Genomic DNA, 24,496 nt, shown 5'->3' with positions numbered 1-24,496 from the left:
CAGGCGAAACATGCTCATTCTTAGTTTACATTAAGAGGACATTAAGAATGTATTGATTTAAACACACCAAGTTTTCCAACAAAGTCTGGGATGTCGTTTTAGTATTACTCGTTTGAAGTGGGGATGCTAAACCTCTTGACATATTTAGATTCACTAAGTCAAATCTTTTCACACTATAACAATACAGTGATAGTGTCGTGATTTTGCACACTAATTACCTGCAAATACAAAAAGAAAGCAATCATTTTTAAATGCATTTTTTTAGTGCCGCTCACATGTAGTGATTCCGCCCCATTCTTTGTATGTTCGATCACTTTTCTGCTCCTCTTGTTGCCCCATGTTTGCTAGAAAGAACGAGTGAGCTATTGATACTTTTCAGTATTTTGATTAAATCTCCGAAGATAATGTACATAATTCGTGAGGGCGGTTCAAACAGGGTTATAGTTACCTTTTTGTAACAACTAAACAGATGAACATGGTGGATTATTTCTTTCAAATTACCGTCTAGCAAATGCCTGTGCAGTGTATTGTGATGGCATCATTTCTCTTTCAAAATAGTAGAGCAGGGATCACCAACGTTGTGCCCTCAGGCTCCAAATTGCCCCCCTAAGAGTACCTGAGTAGCCCATGGACCGGTTTTGAAAATAGCTCACCAGTGTTGTGTCAAAGTGATTTTCTAGGAAATTTTATTTCTAACTAGCATTGCTTGATAATAGACATGATCAGTGTCTTTAAATCAATGTTTTAGTGGTTGTGTTTGAATTAACCCTACAGGCAATAATTACAACTAAGCAGTTACATAATAACATTGTAACAACATAGTAATTACAAATTTCTATTTTAGAAATGCATCTCAAACAGGTAGCCCTTCGCGCCTCAGGTTCAAAAGGTTGGCGACCCCTTGAGTAGAGCCGGTCTTTTACCGTTTTTGTTACGTTTTTTTTGTTACCACTTGGAGGCGCTATAAATACAAAATATATCCCTTGAATAGCACTCTTAAATGTTGTATTTATCATATTAAACGGTAGAATGCAGTATTGGTCCTACATGTTATGTAGTCCTCAAACAATGCAGGAAACACAACATGAACGTAAAAAAATATCTCCTCAGATCATTTTACTTAAATGAACAACTTCAACAGTTTTTTGTGTATGGTTCAGCAACGTTTATCCAGGCGACGAGGCAAAATGTCAAAGGTGTTTACAGGAGATTATTCTCCACCCACACAGTCTTATTTTGCTCTTCGAAAATTCGTTCTTTGACGACCCTGATGAGGTCTTCTGTCCCTAGCCAGGCGTCCGGTTCCAGGGTCACATAGAGACAAGGAATTCCTTCTAGTTCCTTCTTCATCTCCCTGATGGACCTCAAAAAGTCCTCCTCCGACTCAAGACGCAGTGGCAACTTCCTGTTAAAAAAACAGGAAAGAAATAACTGTTGTAGTTGTTTATTTAATTTGTCTGACATTAACCCTGAAATATAGGTTACTGTAATTAACTAATGCAAAACAAAATATATAGCATTCTTATAATGTTATCCTTGCCCCAACTGAAATACAAGTTGCAGAGAAATAAAGACATTTGGCCTTACTTTCAAAATGTACATTAATACATTAAGTGTCTCAGGGTTTGCACACCTTTTAATAGCCAAATTACATAACTTTTCAAGGACTTTTAAAGCAAATTTTCCGATTTGTCCAGCACCGTTAGAGAAAAAAATCCAGTGTAAATCCTGGATTTTGCATATACACAAATATACCTTCAATTTACATATGCAATTTTTAATGTGTGTGCATTTATCGAGACATATAATTTGTAGATTTTGATTAAATCGCAAATATACTTGTGTTTCTGAACACGGGTTCCTACAGCTTATGGACAGTTCAATTCAAGAATTTCAAATACATTTACAATGCCTTTTGAAATTGAATTCAAGACCGAGTAGACAAAAAACGCAATTTAAACAAACAAAACAAAACACTCAAATATTTCTTGCACACAATACGTTGTGCCTCGCACACATTACCTGGCGCACCTTTTGGCCATGGCGAAAAACGTTCGTCGGACAGCCAAATTTCATTAAATGTTCACTTTCCCTTGGTCCGATGTAAACATCTCTATCCGAAGTTGCTCTGAGTAACACACGAGTACCTGTATGCTCTAAATGGCCCGACTGATACCCCTTCACCGTTCTGAAAATCCTGTTACTGTGGTTATTTATGCCATATGCCACCAAAGAAAATAGGTGAATTATTAAAAAAATACAATAAATGCTACTAAATCCTTTTAGTTCATCCATCCATCCATTATCTGCACCGCTTATCCTCAGTAGGGTCGCAAGGGGGCTGAAGCCTATCCCATTTATCTTCAGGCAGTGGGCAGGGGACACCCTGAACTGGTTGCCAGCCAGTCGCGGGGCACACAGAGACAGACAACTCATTCACTCATTCACACCTAGGGACAATATGGACCGGCCAATTAACCTGAAATGCACGTTTTTGGAATGTGGGAGGAAACCGGAGTACTCAGAGGAAACCCACACAAGCATGGGGAGAACATGCAAACTCCACCCAGGATATTTGATCTCATGACCTCAGAACTGTGCCACACATGTGCTAACCACTGCGCTGTCATGCTGCTCCTTTTAGTTCAAACAAATATAAATTGTATTAATGTTTTCACATTTTTCAACATTTTCGAAAATTAGATTTAAGACATTTTAATGCCAACGGAGGCGTTATTTTAAAAATAATTAACTCAATGACTTTTGAGACTTTTCAAGGATCTGCGGTAGCCCTGGGATAATAGATGTGTAAATATTTTTGAGACAAATCTCTCCCATATGTGTTTTGGGTACAAATTACCACGAAAAAACCCTACCTTCATTTTTTGCACAGCCCATAATAAATGTTCATAATTTATATGTAATCCTTGCACTAATACACATCTCATAGTGCTGTTTAGGCGTAGCCTTCACCTGTCCAGTTGGTCGTAACCTGTAGGGGGCGATGATACTTCGTAGGACAATGCCATACAATCGAATTCCAGCAGTCAGTAATCATAAGGGGAAAAGTAACGTAATGGCAAAGCGAAGCCACCAGAGAGCAGAGTCGGTCATTTTTAATCAGACTTGTTGAGAAATGTGGATTAAATTTCAAGCATTTACAAGCACTTCACCCAAAATTGAAGCACTTTTCAATCCTTGAAAACACAAATCGAAATTCAAGCGTTTTCAATTATTTAAAGCACCCGTACGAACCCAGGAGTTTGTTTTTAATCGGGTTTGGAATTTTACAGTATAATAGCTGCTTGTGATGTGATCTTGGCCTACCGTAGTTTCTTGACATTTTTTTTACAGATCTTGATAAAAATGATGATGGGGTAAATTTCTGCCTTCAGGAGGTTTTTCACAGAGCTCAGGTCGACTTCCAATAGGCAATGTTTGCCCTGGTGACAGTGAAAGGGAAAAATAGCCAAAACTCAGAAAGGAATAGGTAAAATAGGCACAGATATCTTAATCCAGTTGTGTGCGAGCAACCTTTGCAGCAATGGCCTCCATGCTCTCCCTGGTGATTAATTCAAAAGACGCACATTTTTCTTTGTGATAAACCAAAGACTCCAAATTCACCTTCTGATTAAACTCTTCTTTGGATAAAACATCTACAAAAAAAACAGAAGGTTAATGCTGGCAAAGAGGAATTCCAAGAATGGTTGAGGAAGTGTATAATCAAAAGGGGCATAAATGCAAATAGGAGGAACAGAAAATTGCAATGTTTTCATCTTGAGACATTGTGCAAAATGCAGCATCAGTCAGATGACCTGTCATTACCAAAACATACAACTGTGATGATTGTCATTGTGCATTTTAGAATTTTTACCTAGATGTTTTTCCAAAGCATGCAAAAGCCCTTAATCCCACCACAGACAAACCTGGTTTGCACACACTGAAGTCGGCCGCACCCCCCATATTAACTAATTTCTGTGAGATTGTTTTGGCCAAAGCAGTGGGCAAGAAGAGGACCGGTCTTCGGTTTTCAGGCCTTTGGGAGGTAACATGACTGTAAGGGGTCAGGTTCAAACTCCTGCTCACCTCCTCCTGCAGATCAGCTGCATCTACTGGCACAAAAGAAAGCACATAGAACACACCGACGTTACAGAAGGACACCATCCATCCATTATCTGAACTGCTTTTCCTTAGTAGGGTTGCGGGGGTGCTGGAGCCCATCACAGCTATGTTCGGGCAGTGGGCAGGGGACACCTTGAACTGGTTGCCAGACAGTCTGAGGGTACACAGAGACGGACAACTCACTTGCTCATACACACCGAGGGACAATTTAGACTACCGTAGTCAATTAACCTGAACTGCATGTTTTTGGAATGTGGAAAGAAACTGGAGTGCCCTAAAGAAATCCACGCAAGCACGGGGAGAACATGCAGACTACACACAGGTGGGTTCAATCTGATGACCTCAGAACTGTGCCGCACACGCGCTAACCACTGCGCCGCCGTGCTGCCCACAGAAGGACATACTTTGTGTTATATGTTTTGGATTATAATTGGCAGAAACCCTTTTTTGATTCACAATAAAATCAAATGTATTTATCATTTTCATTGCAAAAAGAAAAATCACAAATGAAATCTACACTTACAACTTAAGCCAGTATCGAAAACTTACCTTGAAGATATTTTGTTATCCGAAATGAAATGTTTATTGAAGGTATTGTTGGATACATTAATCAAAACATGACACACACAAAAAAAAAAAAACTAATGTTGAGAGTGAGCATGGCCAAATATGGTCACCTTACGCGCCCTCCCCTAAGAAAATGTGACAAATCTATTTCTGCCAACCTTTGCTTAAAGGTTTGCACTGTATTTGCACTAATAACCCGGTCAGGCAAAAAATTCCAAATTTTTGGTATCCTGAAAGAAATAAAGTTTCCATACAAGTTGCTGGTAGGTCTAGGCACCCGTAATTTATATCTGTGACCACGTAAACCATCAACACGACAGAACTCAAAAAATTGATCAAAAGGCACATCGATCATTCCATGCAGTACTTTGAACACAAAAATTAAATCAAATCGAATTCTGCGGAGCTCCAAAATGTTCAAGTTCAGTCTTTGTAGTCTTTCTGGATATGACAAGTTGTGCATCCCAGGTATCCGCTCCGTATACTGACGTTGAACTCCTTCCAGTAGGTTAATGTCCTTGAGTAAGAAAGGGTTCCACACAATGCTATTATATTCTAACCCGGGTCTAACATAAACGCAAAACATTCGAACTAAGAATGCTGGGTTCTTGTTGTAAAAGTGTTTGTAAATGTTTGATGCTATGTTATTGGCTTTGTTGGTAATTTTGGCGATATGCGTGATAAACTTTAGGTTTGAAGTAAGAGTGACACCCAGATTCTTATGTTCAGTAACAACATGCAAATCATGATCATTAATGTTATACAGCGGAACAGAACCATGAAAAAACGACTGTGCTAAGCATTTGTGAGATGACAGTTGCAGTTGCCACTGTTTCCGAACAGTGGCAACAGTGGATATCAAAGAAAAACTGATTTAATGTCAATTTGGAGAGAATCAATTGTTTCTGCAACCTGGGTTTTTGGTAAGAAAGTCGACAGTTTAGCATCATCGGCAAAAATTGAGATGTCACTACTTTGAATGGCCTCAGGTAGGTCGTTCACAAAAAACAGAAATAATAATGGTCCTAGTACTGAGCCCTGCGGTACCCCACTACAAACTTCCGACCACGCTGAAAGAACATCATCAATTTTTACGCATTGTTTACGATTTGACAAATATGCAGTTATCCATTCAAGCAGTTTTCCACTAATACCATAGCATTTCAGTTTTTGTAAAAGCTTGTCATGAGACACTTTATCAAAAGCCTTGCAAAAGTATAAGTAAACAACATGACCAGCCATATTGTGAACAAAAAACATACTGGTAATATTATTCAAATGAGCTATCAAGTTAGTCATGGTAGGATGTCCGGACCTAAACCCATGTTGCTTAAACGTAAAAAGATTGTGCTCCTGTATAAATATCCATATGGCATCTGAGATCATTTTCTCAAACACTTTACAGACGCAGCTAGTCAAGCTAACTGGTCTATAGTTGGCTGCACTTGTTGTGCTTCCCCCTTTAAAAATGGGTATGACAATAGCACTGAGCCAGTCCTCAGGCAGCTGTGAATCCTCAAAAGATCTAGAAAACAGGTCAAATAATGGTTCACATAAAAAGTCAGCTAGCTTTTTAAGCAAGAAATTTGGAATTTTGTCAGGGCCGGCTGAAAACTGCTGGGAAGTTTTATCAAGTATTTATGAATTAACTCCTTTGAAAATTCCACAGAATTCAGAACAGCTGATGTTCTGCTGGGAAATTCGGGTGAAACACCATTGTCAAGACCAAAAACACTGGCATACTGATCATTTAATATACTGACATTATCAGCATTATCAGTAGCAACGGTACCGTCAGATGCCTTCAGGTTGGGAATAGATGCCCTAGAAATTAGTTTACGGTTGATGTATGAAAATAATTTACGAGTATTATTAGCCTCTAAAACTTTATTTTCCTCAGCCAGCCTTTCCCGCCTGATGGCCCTCCGCAGTTCCCTTGAAGCATCTTGATAACTTTCCAAGTATGCCAACTGATCACGTTTATAAAGCTTGTGAATAAACTGCTTTCGCCTATGCAATTCAGCTATATCCCGGTTGACGTGAGGCGTAACAGCAACTGAGGGTACGTATACAGATATCAAAGTGTAAACAACAGATTTAAATATTGCCCACATTTCTTCAATATTCCCACAATTATCAAATAAGAGATACCAGTTGACACTGGACAGAAAGTATCTGACACTCTTTTGTCTCATTTTTCTCTTTTAAGACTTGCAAAGTTTATCCTACGCAACCGCCATGCCGCCCTTCAAGTATTCAATGATCAATGATGATTAAATGTCCGAGCAAAAGTATCGTTATCAGATTGGTATTGATCAATACTACCATCTATTTACTTGGATCAGATTGATACTAAAATTCCCCGTATCGCCCACCCCTAATACTAGCTTACAAATTTATCTTGTTTATCTTGGAGTGCTATGTCTAATTTTACTAAAACAATGTTCACTATGTCAATAAGGACAATTCTATCTTAATATATCACATTTCTTATTAGACATCTGTACTTGTTTTTATTTTATGATAACAAATTCAAAACATTTTCTGAAATAAGAAAAAATAATTCACATTTTATAATTTCATTATCATTTGAAGAATTACCTATGTCATTTTACTATGTAAATGTAAATGGTCTGCATTTATATCGCGCTTTTCCAGTCAATGAAGGCCTCCCAAAGCACTTTACAATGTGCTTCACACTTTTCCCCTTTACACACTAACCGATAGCAAGGCAACTACCTGCTATTGGGGGCATTAGGGATTCAGTGTCTTGCCCGAAGACACTTCGACATATAACACGGTGGAGCCGGGAATCAAACCTGCAACCTCTTGATACTAAGACAAGCGTTCTACCTCCTGAGCTAATGTCTAGGTGTGAAATGCATGGCCCGCAACTGGTATGTACTAATCCAATATTTTTGTATTGCAAGGAAGTTATGTGAGAATAATCCAACAATCTGCGTAGGAGGGGCTATGTTTTGTCAAGTTATAAGAATGCAATAGCTACAGTGAAACTGAACATTTGCTGCTAAAACATGACCCAACAGCCGTTAAACGTGTGGGAGTTGAATTGCATCATATTAATAATTGGCAACTTTAGAATTCGTGTCAAGACCGGCCCTTTTATCAAGCCTCAGAGCACTTTCTCAGTACCTTCTCACAGTTAACTATCAACTGAAAAAAAATAAGGCAGCATTCCATCGTGTAAACGGAATTGTACTAACCGCCAAAGCTGGTATTGGGGGTGGGCGATACGGGGAATTTTAGTATCAATCTGATCCAAGTAAATAGATGGTAGTATTGATCAATACCAATCTGATACTGATACTTTTGCTCGGACATTTAATGATCACTGAATACTTGAAGGGCGGCATGGTGGTTGGGTAAATAGCGCGCAACCCCACGGTACAGAGCTTCAGGGTTCAAGTCCAGCTACCTCAACCTCCCAGCTTAGAGTTTGCATGGTCTCCCCTGCGTGGTCTCCTCCCATATCCCAAAAACCTGCATGTCAGGTTAATTGGTTGTTTGAAATTGTTCCTAGGTGTAGATGAGTGAGTGGATGGTTGTATGTCTCTGTGTGCCCTGTGACTGGCTGGCAACCAGTTCAGGGTGTCCCATGCTCACTGCCCAAAGATATCTGGGAAGGGCTCCAGCACCTCAGTGACCCTACTGAGGATAAGCAGATAATGGATGGATGGATGAATACTCAAACCCTCCCCCATGACTTAGTTTTATATTTACGATAAACAGAGAAAAAAGGTTTAAGGGACTAAAATGTTTCTTTTTTTTTTGATTCAATAACTACAATTAAAACTTTAACAGTTTAAAAATAAATAAACCTATTACTATAACAACTGTTTCAGATAAAAAACAAGACAGCCAAATAAAAAAGCAGCAATGTAACGTTAATACAAATATAACAATGTTAAAGTGTCAACTATGCCTTCCATTACATAATATTTTTGAAAAAATAAAGTCAGAAAGTGCAAATTGTTTAAACAATACAATCAAAAAACATCAACAGTATAAATACCAAATTAATTCTACTACAACAACGTTTACAGTGCAAAAGTCAAGAGAGTCAAAAAAAAAATCTGCAATGTATCGAACAAGCCCTTTTGGCTCTGTTGCTATAGTGACAACGGATTTACAGGGGTTTTGTTCAGGAACAGTACCATGTTTACCTTATCGGCTCCAGCTTGTTGCTCTATGTAAGCTGAAATGTTTAATGTGTCTATGTAAATTTACAACAGTATCAGACAACTTTACCACACAAATGACACCTAGCATTGTCCTTTTCTGTTGTTGAAAAATAACGTCCACATCGCGCTGCGCTTCCCTTTTGTCTCTGTCATATTTAGCTTCTAATAAGGGTCCACAGGTAAATCTGTCCCTCTCTTCTGTCTGGCAGGGAAGATACAGCAGCAGACCAGGTAGGGAGAGGTGCTAAAACTGTGCTTGTCAGTTTTACAAACATGCATACACTTAGAGAGTGGCTGATGGTGCTGGTGATGGTGAGAGAGAAGGGCGGCACTATCCACACTATCGATTAAAAGTTCGAGATCACCAAGACAGTAGTGTGTCACACTTTTTCTTCATTAAAAAACAAACAAACAAATAGTATGTTTGAGACATTGAGTAGGTTAGAAATAATGTTTTTTAATAAAAAGAAAAATATTTTTGAAACTTTGCTTTAATCAAAGAATGGACATTTTTAAGTGACCCACAACTTTTGGACGGCAGTTTACATATAGTTTCACTTTGAGGAAATTGGTGAAACGATGAAGTATCAATCCCATGACAATAGTATGGACTGATCGAAGTACTTGTTTGGTATCGATATTTGGATTGGTCCGCCCACCTCCATCTGCCCACCCCCATCTGGTAGTTAAATCTTACAATTGCTTTGTTTACAAACCTATTAATTCCCCCTCCATAACTTTGTACTCACCATTCACGTTGAGAGTGTCTAAGCCTTGTTTGGGTAGTGTTGCATTATTGGGGGCTATGATTCTCACTCGCTCGCTGCGGTTCAGTCGCTTGTACTTGGTGTCCGCCCTGCTGACCAGCTACAAAAAACAACATCATCTGTCTTAAATAGATAAGTTCTTACAACACTAAGCCTTTCACATCAAAACAGCGCAGTACTGATTACGGAGTGCCATAACAAATGTAAATTAAGTTAAGAACTTGATTGTTGTACATATGGATGACATACAAAATGTTTTACCTGCAGGATCTGATTGAGGAAAACACTGGCTCTAAACATACGTGGGCTGGCTTTGGGGTCAGAAGAGCTGCTGCCTGCATCTGGCTGCAAATTATTCCAGACAAAAGCATATCCTGAACTTAACATATTTGATTTATTTATCTTGTGTGGGTTCAAACAACATTATAGTGCCAGCAGTGTTGGGACTAACGCGTTATGAAGGAACACGTTCCTTTCTTGATGAAAAGTACTGTAACGCGTTATTAATAAAACATTGTAACGTTACTGTTTTTACCACATGGTGTGTTACTGTGTTATCATGCTATGTATTGAACCAGATTGTGAATTGGTGTCCTCCGATTGCTAAATACCTTACTCCTCTATTACTTACATTGGCAAATACAATCCTTGATCCACCAACAACGTGCTCTAAAGGGTGGCCATGTTTATACTTATTTCATGAATTTCTCCCCATCACATCCAAGCCAAATTTACAACTATAAAATAAAATATTGTAATCAAGGAGTCAGCTTATATGCACATTTTTGGGTGAGTGTCACCAGTAGCTAAGGGTAGGCAGCAAACCAGCGGGAAATCAATGGGGCAGACGTGCGGACAAAACTCACAGTAAAAGGTGTGCGTAATTTTGGTCTTTTTATTTATAAAATTATTTTTGTAATACACCATGCCTGGAGAAAAAAGGAGAACTCTTTGGACAGGACTCAGAAATGGAGAAGATATTTGAGTGGTTAGAAGTCCAGAGACAAAATGAATATGGAGTGGTTCGGCTTATTGTTTGTTTGCAAACTCTCAATATTGTGCAAGCCAAAAATAATAAAGCCTTCACTTGCTTCCACAGGTTGTTGCACATATGTTCTTTTCCTTTTTTATTATGTGGCAATTTTAAAGTAGTTTGAGGGGTCCGCTTCTACGCCAATATACTGTATACCTTAATTCGTAACTAGATAAGTTACTTCCAGGGTAATGCGCTAGGTTTTGGTGTCAGTAATCTGGGCACTAGCTGAATTACTTTTTAAATTAACTAATTAGTTTCTGTAGGTAATCACTGTTTTTCTGTAAAGCGCCCAACACTGAGTGCTGGTACAGTGTAGATTTATTTGTCATCATTACAAATTGATTTAATGTTCTCTACAAATCAAAATAAAGCTTTTACCCTGATGTTACGTTGCAATTCGTTGTCTTCTTTCCCGCCTCGACACATCAACTTCTGTATTTTTAGAAGGAGTAGCTGCTGAGCCCTAAATTCACAATCATACACAAACACGCAAATAGTTTCCAAGAGACAAAATGAAAATGGTTAAATATTAAACAAAAACAATGTCTACATACTAATGGTATTCAAGAAACCTTTTGAGACTGAATACAGGATACCAGAAAGGGAAAGAAGTGAGTATGTGAGTAGAATTTAATATATTGACTGATAAAGGACTTTTACAACTTCTAAGGCCCTCAAAGTGCTTTTACAACATATTCACCTACTGAGGACACAGCATCAGGCATAACCAGGTGTATTCTTGCTCCAAGATACTTTGAAACGGTCACAATAGCATGCAATATAACCCACAACCTAAAAGGGCGCGAGATGATAGCTCCATCACTGTGCCATTCAGCAATCTGGGCTTGCACTCAGAAGGATTATTTGGGGGAGCCTATTCGATTGGCCAGATATCGACTTCATCCCATCATTTAATTAGGGTAAATAATGCACAGGCAAACTACAAGTGGAGGCTTAACTTAACTCAATGTACACATTTAGACTCAGCTATATGTGCACTTATAATAATATTTATTTCACATACTATTTTGTTATATAACTTATGACCCTTAGCTACAGAGATCAGTAACTTATTTGACCATTTGAAAGGTTTGTTAAGTTTTGGCTAACTATCTAGCATAAAACAATGTTGTTGTTATTACCGTGAGTTGCTGGGCAGAGTCCCACGTTCCGGAAGGTCACAGCCGCTGTAGGGGTCAACGTGGGCACAAAGCCAATCAAATTGGCCCTGGTGCATAGTGTCCAAAACATGGACCACCTCGTCACATTGCACACTCAGTGAGCAGTTGTCAAACTGGCTGGAGATGTTGAGGTTCAAGCGTATGTGAAAGGAGTCCCCAGAAAATCGCGTACCTTCTTCCAGGTCCCTTTGAAGACGACGATAAGCTGGAGAGCACATACAGTCGGTAGATCAGAGCGTAAAAACGTTTTAATTATGTAAGGTCGCATGCCTACAGTCAAAGCAGGCTCGATAGTGCAGCCTTATTAGCCCAGAGCAGTACTGCAGCACCCAGTGGGCTTCCTCCTGGGTGCTGTTTTCTAACGAAATCCTCTGGTTCTCCCCACAAACACGACCCTCAAGCTGGTTATAGCGGAGACAAAAAATCTTCAGACAAAAACAAGTGAGAATGACGTGAGATTTGAGTTGGATCTCACCAACAAGAGGCGGTGACCTTCTCGCAACCCACTCATCTCGGCAACAGAGCCCGGCTGTACTGATGAGATGAAAATCCCACTGTCATTACCGCCAATCAGAGTTGTGTCCTTTAGCAAGTTTTCACCAATTAATGTTAACTCTTGCACAGGCTTTAGAGCCGAGCTGATACTAAAAAAGGAAGACAAAGATGGACGAAATGGCCTGCGGGCACAATTGAACAAAATAGTAAAGGAAACCCTGCAGAAAAATTGCTTTTGTGTGTCGTGTACCGTTCCAGAGAAAGTCTTCGGAAGATATTGTTGACTTGCTCCAAGTCATAAGAGTCCATCACTTCTGATTGATGGGATGAGGAAGATGAGTGGAGAGAAGGCGGGCCACAATTCATTTCCTCCTCTGGAGAAGGATTTTGGAAAAGATTAAATTGCACTATTTGGCATCTTTAACAACAGCAGGTTTTATCAAGGTACATTACCAATTTCCAAAGGGTCACTTTCAAAGTCTGAGAGGCTGAAAGACACAAAAAAAAGCTTAAAAGAATAGTAAATATTGTACCTCCTTGAAGAATATTTTGTCCATTAATCAAAACATGAACACACAGTTTAGTCTTCTTTCTCGTAAATTCTCTTCCACCTCTTTTAGGACATAGCATTTTCCTTGCTAAGACCTCACATTGTCTAAAGACTACAATAATCCACATTTAACTTTGATATCAACAGATATTACAGGTGGACCAAATTACACGGGTAATACATAGCTTTCTCACTACCTGCGAGGCTGGAAATCATCTTCATTCTCCCTTTCCCTCCGGTACAGAGATGCTTTCTCAGGAGGTTCGGGCTGCGTGGATTGGATGCTCTCAGTACGATAACGCATCTGGAGAATTTAACAAAACAATTTAAGTTCAACATTCCTCAAGACAAAGACAACACGATTTATTCATTACTACATTTAGCCGTTTGGGATGTTCTGTCAAGGAGAAATGGAGCGGTGAGGAGGAAAAAGTGAGGGCGGGGCTCAAACTGCGAGGATACGTGGGTGATGTTGGGGTAACACAGGAGGAGGGAGGGAGGGAGTTGCTGTTGGTTTGTGCGCTTGGCCCGTGAACTTCCAGAAGTTCACCACTGTTGGCTGTCAACATTGTAAATTTAACATCAATTCATAATGTTTGAACACTGATGTGTATTGTGTGTTTACCTTCTGAATGGAAAGACTTCAGGTCTTTAGGTACCCGGATGGGAGACTTGGCTCTGTTCTAAACGGTCAAAAATAAGTTCCTTAAAGTAACAAGTATTAGTTTATTAGCAAGATTTTGATTTTGATGACCGCACAAATATATATTGTCAATGTTGAGATTTAACAGTGATTGATCATGAAAATTATCGATTATAAGATTTGAATGTTCAGGAAAAAAGTAGTATTACTTGCAAATTCATTAATCATCCATTTAGGGAAAAGATTGAATAACTTACTATCAAATATTGATGGTGCAATATTCTCGAACGGAATATCGTCATAAATCGGATCACTGCAAAAAGTCTACTTAGAGACATGTAGTTTGAAAAAATAGTAAAACATGGTAAAAAATCATCTTTATAAGTGGTAAATGGTCTGCATTTATATAGCGCTTTTCAAGTCACTGAAGACCTCCTAAAGCGCTTAACAATGTGCTTCACACTTACCCATTCACACACACACTCACACGCCGATATGAGCGACAACCATGCAAGGCGCCTGTCTACCTGCATTCTGGTTTAACAGTCAGATGACTATTTTCATTTAGAATTTTCTTTTTCTTTTCTTTTTTAATCAAAGTACTAGAAACGGGACACAATCAAATGTTACCGTATTTTCCAGATTATAGGGCGCCCCTAAAAAACCCAAATTGGCCAGACATTGGAAAGTGCGCCTTCTAATCCTGTGCGACTTATTTACAGGAAAATATGGCGGATGGAATTGTAAACGCATAGTCATAATTAAATGACACTAACTGTTCTGCCTTTGACAAACATATAGAGTGGTCTTCGAGCGCACTCTCTTGGTTAATTGTTTGTTGCTAAAATTAATTTTAGTGGTAAAACCAGATGTTTTATATAAAAAAACTTAAAATTTTCCACTAGTGTTTAGAAAAAAGTAATATATAAGAAGAGCAATAATATTGAAATTACCTGCCAGTGGATCAAGACTTACAAATGCCATTATGTGACACGTTTTAACTTTTTGTCTCTCCTAAAGCACTAAAACAATGAGAAAATTAGTGAAATTACCCACTAGGGGAGCAAAAAATGTTTTTTGATTTTTTTTTTTTTTGTTTGTTTGTTCTTGCAGCGATGTAGTGAGAATAGAAGAGCCTTTTGTTGCAACATTGGACAACCATGTCGAAAATTCCAATTCTGATCATTTTCCTACCACTGCTTTTAGGTTGGGCCTGCGTCTGAGGCGGGACTCCTCAGGTAAAATCCTTTCGTCAGGAGACTCATCACTGGACCATTCTGACTGACCCTGGCCAGGCATAAGCTCACGCTGAAAAAGGATAGCTGGCAGCGTGTCCTTTGACTGGCTCTGAGGAAAACAAACGATGAAAAATTTGTTCATTTTTGCGTAATTCAAACGAAAACAAAAAAATCCTTCTGTATGTAAAAATGCCAAACCTGATTCAAGGCAATATCCTTTGAGATCCGTCGCAGGCGAGACTCGAGCGTAACTAACCGAGCTTCTTTACGCACTATCTCAATCTGGAGCTCGTCGCTCTTCTCCTCCAACTCTCTAATCTGTTTGCGATACTTGTCTTTGTCAACAAGACTCTGCGAGAACTGGTGCTGGGCTTCATCTCTGGCCCGAAAAGCCTGTGGAGCCATGCGGGATTACAAGAGGTCAAATTGGTGAGTTCACCCGAGAGTGACCACGGACGAGCGTTGAGTCACCTGGTCCCTCTCTTTTTCCACTTCCTTGAGCTGCAAGGTGATTGTGTCCATTCTGTTGCGGTACATCTGACAGTCCTTCTGCAACGTCGAGCACTTAAGCTCCAGGTCCTCCTTCTCTTCCAGGTACTGCGAGATAAAGTAAACCAGAACGTTTTAGATCATATCATAGGTTAAATACTTCTCTTTTGAATTCAGGCATAAACACTCAACTTTGACAAAAGGACGATAAACCACAATTACAGTACTAAACAATGGGTTACTACAAATCTCCTTTGATCATAAAGGTTGTGTTAAGTTACCTTGTCTCGTAGTTCCTCTGCCTGTCTGACTTCTTCATGAAGGTTGTAGAGGCGGTTGACCAGGTCTTGTCTATCTTCAAGTGCTTCTTGTCTGTCATGTTCCAAAATTTCAAGAATGTCTTTGTCTGATGTAGACACATAACTCGGCTGGGAATTAACAATAACAGAAATGATTAAGAATCATTTTAAAGGGTTTTATAATCTACTACAAGCACAAACCTAAAAAAGGATTACTTGTAGCCCAGAAAATCATTTGCTGCTCTATGCCCGTATGGAGAACTTTGCTGGCTTGTGATACCGCAACAGAGACAAGAACTTTATAAAGTATTCCTCTGACCTCAGCTACGACTTATTTTGGTATTGACTTATTGGGAATATTGTTTCTGCTAAATGTTGTTGCACCCATAATAATTGCACCATTATCATGATGCACTTAAACGTGGGCCTGTCTCCAAGCATTACCTTGTAAATATTTTTTCCTATTTACCCTGACATTCATTTAATCTTATTTTTTCTTTTTTAAGTCTTCATTACTTGTTTATCCTGGAGTGACAAGTCTAATCCTGTTGCCAACAATGTTCACAATTTTATCAATGACAACAAAGACTATTCTATTCTATTCTATTCTATTCTATTCTATTCTATTCTGTTCTATTCTATTCTATTCTATTATTTTCTTGGTGACTTATTTGACAGTGTTATTGACATTGTTAACTTTATATTTTCTATGTTATGAACATGTACACTACTAAATTATTTTTGTGTTAAACATACTTACAAGTTGAAAAAAATATTCTTCCCCTGCAAAATATTTTTGCTAATTTCAAATATTATTTTCTTCGTTTAAGATTTATTTTATATGGTAAAATAAAAAACGTAGTACTGAAAAAGTGCAGACAATTTTTGCCATGTTTAGTATTTATTTTCTTCCTATTTCTTATTTTTCTATCATGAGAGAAATAAATCTCCATTTAAATGTCTTTGCCTGAAGTAGACACACAAGGCTAGGAATTATTTTTTTCTTAAACCAAAATATGGCACAATTAGCATACACAAAGAAAGAGTTTTATTTGTAAGTCACTAACATTATTACTAATTTACAACAGTTGTCATTTGTAACTTTTTGGGCATTCTTTTATATTTATGGTTAATATTGCTAGATTGACAGCTCCATGCAAGTTGTTTCATACCTGGATTATGGATTGCAGCTCCTGCAGTTTATATTTGAGGGTCTCATTCTCCCTCTCGAGCTCAAAGATCTGCTCCCTCTTGGGACGATTCTCGATGTCATTTTTGAGTTTGAGGCTATGCTTCCTCTCCATTTTGCACTCTTCCTCCATCTTGTTGAGCCTGTGCTTGAACTGGTCAATCTGTTTCAAAGTATTGCGACCATTTATATATTGCAAATGATGCTTGGATAGAATAGAATAGAATAGAAAAGAATAGAATAGAATAGAATAGGTAAATGTGAAGCACATTGTAAAGCGCTTTGGGAGGTAATTGACTTAAAAAGCGCATTATAAATGCAGACCATTTACCATTTAATCGAATCAAATCTAATAGAATAGAACAGAACAAAACAAAACAGTCTTTATTGTTATTGATACTTACGTAGTGAACATTGTTTGCAACAGGATTAGACATAGCACTCCATAGTAAACAAGATAAACACGTCATAAAGATTTAAAGAGAAAACTGAGATAAACAAATATCAGGATGATCGGGCAAGAATTAAGTAAAAACAAATGCGAGTAAAGGTTACATTTTATATTGTTGATGTTTCACTGTCCAAAATTTTGTCCTGATATGAGTACTAATTGGAAATATTGAATTATTTTCCTTCTTACCTCTAACTGCAGGTCTCTGCTCCTCATTACTGCCAAGTTCTTCTCCTCGCTCAGAGCGGCGTATCGCATGGCCAGTTTGTAATTCTCATCTTTGACTCTCAGCAGCTCATCGCTGTAGGTGTTTCGTTCTTCTTTCATTTTGTTGCACCCTATAGACCCACACACAGTAGAGGTAAGATTGCGCCTAAAAGAAAAACATCCCAACCCAACCCAGACCCGCAGGCATAAAATCCCGACCCAGCCCCGGCCCAACCGATTAACTGATTTGCAAGACCTAGCCAGAAGCAAACCCGAAATTCAAAATTTCATATTTTAAATGTGAAGACTCGGGAGGAGGAGGGTGATTTATGATAACAAAATAAAGCCTTACTTTTGTAACAAAATCTGAGTTTAAAAAGATTGTGTAAACCACAGCAGCAGTACGTCATCAAGAATCTAGTGTGGCACTTCAAGAGAGAAAGAGGCAGAGAGACAAAGAGTAACAATGACAGGGGGATTAAAAAAAAGTCTGTAAAAACGAAGCCCTGCCCGACCCGACCGAGATTATTGACATTTTAGGCCCAACCCAAGCTGAAATTTGGGTCGGGTCAGACTCAGGCTTAAAATCTTACCTCTGACACACACGTAATAATCATTGTGGTCCAAATTTTAACCTTAAAGCCTGCCAAACTCTTGAGCCCAAATTGTGCACATGCAGTTTCAAATCAGGTAATTTGTCTTGATCATGATAATAAAGGAGGAACTATTGTTTCTTTAACTGCACATCTTCAAATTTAACCTCACCATAAATACTGACACCTCATGAAGATTTATTCAGAGACATAGGAGGGAAATAACAATATTGTGGTTTATTTTATTTTTTTTGTACTTTGTTGCGAGGTCTGGAGTTCCTGATTTACTAGGCGTAGTTTCTTCTGCTCGTCTTCCAGGGTGCAGTTCTTTCTGCTGAGCTCAACGTGCTGCAGAGTCTTGGCTTTAGACTGCTGCTGGAGCTTTATGACCTCGTTCATCAAAAACTGGGTCAGACCTTCATGACCCTCCTCCACTGCAGCAAGGGCAAGAAAAAACATGAATCAGACTTTATTATGAACTGTAATACTCGAGTAACTTTATGAGTTACCCAACTCAACCATTAGCCAATATTTGCAGCGGTCCGACCAAAGAAAACTGTATATAGTTGCCCCTCTACATATTGGCTACCTGTGATAGGAGGAATTCAAGATACGAGATGTCCTTCAAACAAAAATCTTGACCAACATACAAGATAAAATCTAAATCCAAATTTCCGGACGCTACCACTAGAAGGCGAGTGCTCAAGACCACTCACCCCCAGCATTAGCTCATCCCAAAAAGCACATACATTTACCGCCATACAGACTTAATTCCACGGCAACGTGTGCTTCTAGGCAATGCTCGGTTATTGATCTTTTTTACTTTCTTCTTCTGTTTGAGTGATGTATGAATATATTTTAAGTGATCAGGAGGATGTGTTATATAGGTATTTAGGGTTAACTTGAATGCTTTCGAGAGGCTGGGAACGGATTTTCTGGATTTAAGTTATCTGAAAAATGTGCTCGAGGTATGGGAAATTCTAAAAACCATCATGATCCAGGAACGAATTAATCTCGCATGTAGAGGTATCACTAGTGTATATATCAGTTGAGGTGAATGTCTATGATTTTTTTGGGCTTAATTTGAACTTGATCTATAAAAGAAATGTGTCTCACCTACAATAGTGGAGAAGCGACGTGTGGGGTCCTTCCCCGTCACCTGTTTGTAAAGTTCTGGATAGTAAAATTCCAAGCTCTCCAAAAACACCACATACCCTCGTTCTCCCTTGCAGTGAAGGATGTCGAGCAGTCGACCTTGTGATATTCAGCCAAAATTTGTCCTTAAAGTCATTTTCACGAAATAACAAACTCACTTATCTGATGGCGTACTTGTACGGTTAGCTTTGGAGACCAGCAGCAAAGAGTTGAGAATCTCATCTTCGTCCTGCTCGTCTAGCACTTTGCACTGGCGGAGGTAAGGAGTTAGCTTGGCTGGAGAGACGATGCGGCAAATTTCGTAACGTTTGCACTCCACGTTCTCCCAGCGCATCTCAACATCGTCAAGGATTCCCAGCGTGCCATTTTCCATCTCATCCGACCTGACAAGACACGACCGAAACCAAGAAGGTATCAGACAGACAAACTTGAAAGGCACATTTAAAGAGTTCAGTTAAGGTCATAATTTTGAAAATATTCGTGTGAGCAAATTGATTAAGACAAAACTTTTACAAACAAGGCATGCTTACCTAAGTAATCTTAAAATTTAAAAAAATGGTTGTGAATAAAGCCCAAAGTTCAAATGGATAATGTCAAAATGAGCTAGTTTGAATATGTATCAAAACCAGGAAAGAAATACATATCCATATCAAAGAAAAGCTCTAACTTCTCACACATAACAGGTCGGTTATGGTAATGATTACCATTGCGATCTGTTTCAATTGATACCTTTTCTTTCCCAAGGTAGTTGTATCTGTTCAATGTCAAGCTTGTTCGTGTTACTTGACTGTTAGTCACACCTTTTTTAATTATCTACAAAGAAAGTAATTATTTACAACAGTTTTTTCTTGAGAAAAAAAATCTCCAAGAAAATAAGCTCAATGAAATATGTATACAATTGTTTAAGGATTTTGTATCGGAGATAAAACTATTAAAAATGTTTCTATTTAAAAAAATTAATATTATGTAAGCATTTCATGCCTCAGTACATAGGCTTGTAGATGTCAATATCTTGTGACAAGTAGGCTCGAGTCTGGACAAATCAACCCTGGTCACGCGTCTTTTGTAGCTAAGCCGTGATTGGCCTTCACCTGAGACCAGCGCAACTTAGATTTGTCGATGAGAATTTTCAGGGGTTGGCTGACCCCTCAATATGAACAGTAACTGCACTCCCAGGGTTTTTGTATGACACAAATAGGAAAATGGATAGGCAACAGTTCAACTAAACAAGCAAACCGTGCAATAAAAGCCCGACTAAGTTACTCTGGAAAGAATATAAACACTTAGGACACAACTTGAATGTTGTCAAGAATCTATATATAGCACACGGTTTTTGACTGTATCTACACAAACGTTTCCATCCATGTTTTCCGACAAGCACTACATCTTTTCAGGACTCGCCATGGCAATTTAATGATGTACTTGTGCTGTTAAACAAATCAATCTTGTCACACATGTAAAACCATTTCCATACATTCTGTAGACTACAACGACTGATCCTGGTATCAGTACTCATCAAAGGGACGGTGTGTATTATTGAATCACTAGATTGATGTATGGTGTTGTCAAACCGAAAACGAGTGCTACAAAAAACACGGAAACAAACTACTAAGACTCAAAATTGCCTAAATGCACCATTGCACTTATCATTACTTCACCCAGCCTTTTTGAGGTTTTTGGGTAGCCATACTGGTATCAGTATCGTCACATGTGTGCCAGAAGGCTATAGGGGCAAAGTGCGCTCCAACAGGTCCGGCTCATTGCTAAAGGGTGGGAAGATGCTTTACACAAACAACAATGGCAATCACATGATGAAGGTGCTATTTCTGATTCGACTAGGAGGCTTCTCCTGCAACTGGTTCGCATGGAAACCAGTATTAACTGCAAAGGACTGGCAGCTCCTGGTGGACATAGGGAAGCAATTGCGATTCCTAGACATCATCGCAGCTACAACACTCCGGCCGGAAATGGGCCTGATGTCCGGAGCCAGCAAGGAGATGGTGCTTCTTGGAGTATCAGCTGGATGAAGCTCAGGAGAGGAACAGGGCTAATTACGCCTATCTCTTGGCTGAATGTCAGAGGAATAGGTGGAGGGCCTGCTGTGAGCCTATTGAGGTGGGCTGCAGGGGCTTTGCAGGCAGGTCTTTACACTGTCTCCTAGGGCTCCTTGAGATTTGTGGACTGCACAGGCAGAGAGCCATCAATAACGTCCTAGAAGCAGCTGAAAGGGCTTCATGCTGGCCCTGGTTAAGAAAGGGGGAGGCGTGATGTAGTGTGCTACCTGGACAAAAGTTTGAGGGTTGGATCACCCTCAGTTAGGTAGCCTGGGTGAGAGTGTCTGATCTAAACCTGAAACACCGGATGGCGCTGAGAGAGTCACTGAAAATGTGTCCTGGTTGGACCATAAAGTGTATTGTCTAACAGAAGTGTTCAGGATAGTAAAAAATCGACGGAAAAGATTTATAGCAGGTAACTCAAGGAAGATAAAGTCAAATTCAACATGTTGCCTGGAGGCTGACATACCACAAATTGAGCAAGTGCAGCCAAGGTTCAGTGCCAATCACAAAAAAAAACAGGAATACACAGCGAAACTCACAAACCTGTACACGTGTGCACACACCTCTACAAAAACCACACTTAAACTTCTCTCTTCTGCTATTTTAGAGAGAAAAAGCTCCTTTGCTTCCTGTTAAAAAAACAGATGTGGGTAAAAGGCTCATTTCAAGAGAGCTCAGTGTACGTGAACGTGTTTCACTTTCATATAATCTTTGTCAGGGTGTTTACATTGTGGCCCCTTAAATGGGCAATGAATGATAATATTTACACAAGATTACACTGCTTTACATTCGTCAGAGTGCCAGCTGCAAAAAAAAATCACAGTTCTGAGGTCATGAGATCCAACCTTCCTGTGTGGAGTTTGCATGTTCTCCCCGTGCTTGTGTGGGTTTCCTCCGGGCACTCCGGTTTCCTCCCACATTCCAAAAACATGCATGTCAGGTTAATTGGTCGGTCCAAATTGTCCCTAGGTCTGAATGAGCGAGTGACTTGTCTGCCTGTCTCTGTGTGGCCTGCGACTGGCCGGCAACCAGTTAAGGGTATCCCGTGCCCACTGCCCGAAGATAGCTGGGATGGGCTCCAGCACCCACGCTACCCTACTGAGGATAGGTGGTGCAGATAATGGATGAATGTTGTTATTCTAAAACTCCTTCCCTACTCTGGACACATGCAGACATATGAAGAATTGTGTCAGTTTTCAATAGCTGTCTGAATTGTTTTTAATTCATGTTCCAACCTCTCATGCACACTATGTTCGCTGGGTGCTATAGCCCATCCCAGCTATTTTCGGGGATTGAGGAGGGAATCACCAAGACTGATTCCAAGCCAGTCACAGAGCACACGGAGACAGACAATCAATCACATGCTAAATCATTCCTATTGCTAGATAATTCCGATGTCAATAATTGAATTGCATTTACAGTAAATCCAATACATTGTGCAATGGCATTTAGAATTTGATTGACATCCGTGTAATTGGCTCAGGTGTTTGTAGGACATCACAAAGATGGCATTGTTCAAATCTCAAGAAACGTGATATGCTGGTCGGGTGTAGAGAGTGAAAGGGACCAGAGCAGACGAGTGAGTGGGTGCGTGTATGTTTGGAATGAAAAGAAAAATGTCCTCTGATTTAAGCCCCTGTAGTAATGTAAGGTAAATTTTATTATATCACTTTCAATATGTCTCGCTGATACATGTACACCTGTAAAATCAACTAATAACTCGCATACGTATTGTAAACCGTTCTACTCAGCTTGAGCTTCCACTGATAGTTTACAATGAATATTTTAAGAATAAAATGGACTTCTTATTTTGGTACCAAACTGTTTTTATATTCAGAAAAGTTTAAAAAATCAAAATATTTATAAAAACATTGTCTTTTGCGGGTGTCACATTTAGTATTTGTGTCATACGGGTTTGTGCGAGTAGCTGTGACAGTGCAGAAAAAAACAATGCAAGCAGACAACATTAAAAAAACGAGTTTGAAATAAAGCCAAAAAATGCTCAAACCAGATACTTAGATACACATTCTTCGAGTAAAACGTGTACAGAAGAAAAGGGCATTCTTACTTCACAACACGTACAACAATCAAAACTCGGACTTACCTGAAAGCTGGACGACAGTTTGCAAAATCGGCCGAAATTCTACCTAATAAGGCGTGCCACTGGGTGTTGCTGTTGCAGTATTTCACTTTGCATATAAATAAAAAAATAAATAAAAGAGAGAGAGAGAGAGAGAGAGAGAGAGAGAGAGAGAGAGAGAGAGAGAGAGAGAGAGAGGCGTGAGTTTGCGTAGTTACACTGAAATACCTGTGGTGAAAAGGATTTCCTTTCAACTTTTTGTGGTTTTAGGAAACCTTTCCCCCTAAAATCATGTATATCGTGTCTTACGTGTAACAAATTGGAAATGATGCCTGTTAGAATTGTTCCGAATAGAACTGGGATGGCTTCGGCACCCCCGCGACCATACTGAGGATCAACGGTGCAGATAATGGGATGGATAATTTTATCATCATTATTATTATTATTATAACTATTCTTATTATTATTATTAGCGGTAGTAGTAGTAGTAGTAGTAGTAGTATCATCGTTATTATCATCATTTTTATCTTTATCATTGTACAAACTAATGAGACTCGGCTAACGAGTGTTAAATTCAGAAATTTGTCTGTACATGCACTGGTACAAAGTAATTATTTCCAGTTGAGCGCAGCTATCCATCTATCCATTATCTACACCGCTTATCCTCAGTAGGGTTGCGGGGGTGCCGGAGCCGATCACAGCTATCTTCGTGCAGTGGGCAGGGGTCACCCTGAACTGTTTGCCAGCCAGTCGCAGGGCACACAGAGACAGACAACCATTTACTCGCTCATTCATGCCTAGGGACAATTTGAACCGGCCAATTAACCTGACATACATGTTTTTGGAATGTGGGAAGAAACCAGAGAGGACGGTAGAAACCCACGCAGACACTGGGAGAACATGCAAACTCTGCACAGGGAGGCTGGGGTAGCTGGACTTGAATCCTGAACCATCTGTGGCTGAGCGCTAACCACCCATCCGCCGTGCCGCCCTGAGCGTAGCTAAATACAAAAAAAACTAACATTGTTCTATTAGATTTTTGTGTAACTTTCATGTTTACTTCCTTTATTCAACTAATTCATTAACAAAGAAGATATCAGAATCAAAGTATAATGAATATGTCGCATTACAGTTACAAATTCAAAGTTAAACAGACTTGGTTAATACTATCTAAT

The 24,496-nt window shown here is 39.2% G+C and overlaps 1 protein-coding gene across 3 annotated transcripts; it reads right to left on the bottom strand.

The window, feature by feature from the left end:
• Window positions 1-18: 18 nt before the first annotated feature.
• On the bottom strand, window positions 19-23,380 carry card11 (caspase recruitment domain family, member 11). Of its 3 annotated transcripts, none has more exons than XM_088354487.1 (25): window positions 23,346-23,380; window positions 19,359-19,567; window positions 19,146-19,283; window positions 18,287-18,463; window positions 17,419-17,567; window positions 16,762-16,941; window positions 15,572-15,718; window positions 15,273-15,398; window positions 15,000-15,194; window positions 14,758-14,910; window positions 13,546-13,603; window positions 13,298-13,479; window positions 13,118-13,224; window positions 12,824-12,858; window positions 12,621-12,744; window positions 12,351-12,552; window positions 12,150-12,276; window positions 11,837-12,080; window positions 11,073-11,157; window positions 9,920-10,003; window positions 9,641-9,758; window positions 3,927-4,112; window positions 3,535-3,656; window positions 3,328-3,443; window positions 19-1,405 (listed from the first exon to the last, which is right to left on the bottom strand). In XM_088354487.1, exons 2-25 carry the CDS (start codon window positions 19,555-19,557, stop codon window positions 1,201-1,203), a joined length of 3,459 nt encoding a protein of 1,152 aa, XP_088210613.1. In that variant the 5' UTR covers window positions 19,558-19,567; window positions 23,346-23,380; the 3' UTR covers window positions 19-1,200. The 3 variants fall into 3 exon arrangements, 2 of the variants coding, with proteins under 2 accessions (XP_088210613.1, XP_088210621.1); XM_088354495.1 differs by having other exon boundaries at window positions 3,927-4,109; XR_015852877.1 differs by lacking the exon at window positions 19-1,405 and having other exon boundaries at window positions 3,329-3,443; window positions 4,087-4,112.
• Between the last annotated feature and the right edge of the window lie 1,116 nt (window positions 23,381-24,496).

This window comes from Urocampus carinirostris, chromosome 1 (assembly GCF_059441175.1).
Source record: "Urocampus carinirostris isolate Australia breed hairy pipefish chromosome 1, RoL_Ucar_1.0, whole genome shotgun sequence".
In the NCBI taxonomy this organism is placed as follows: Eukaryota; Metazoa; Chordata; class Actinopteri; order Syngnathiformes; family Syngnathidae; genus Urocampus; species Urocampus carinirostris.
Note: the sequence above shows the minus strand (reverse complement) of the source record. Positions and strands in the feature narration are given on the sequence as shown.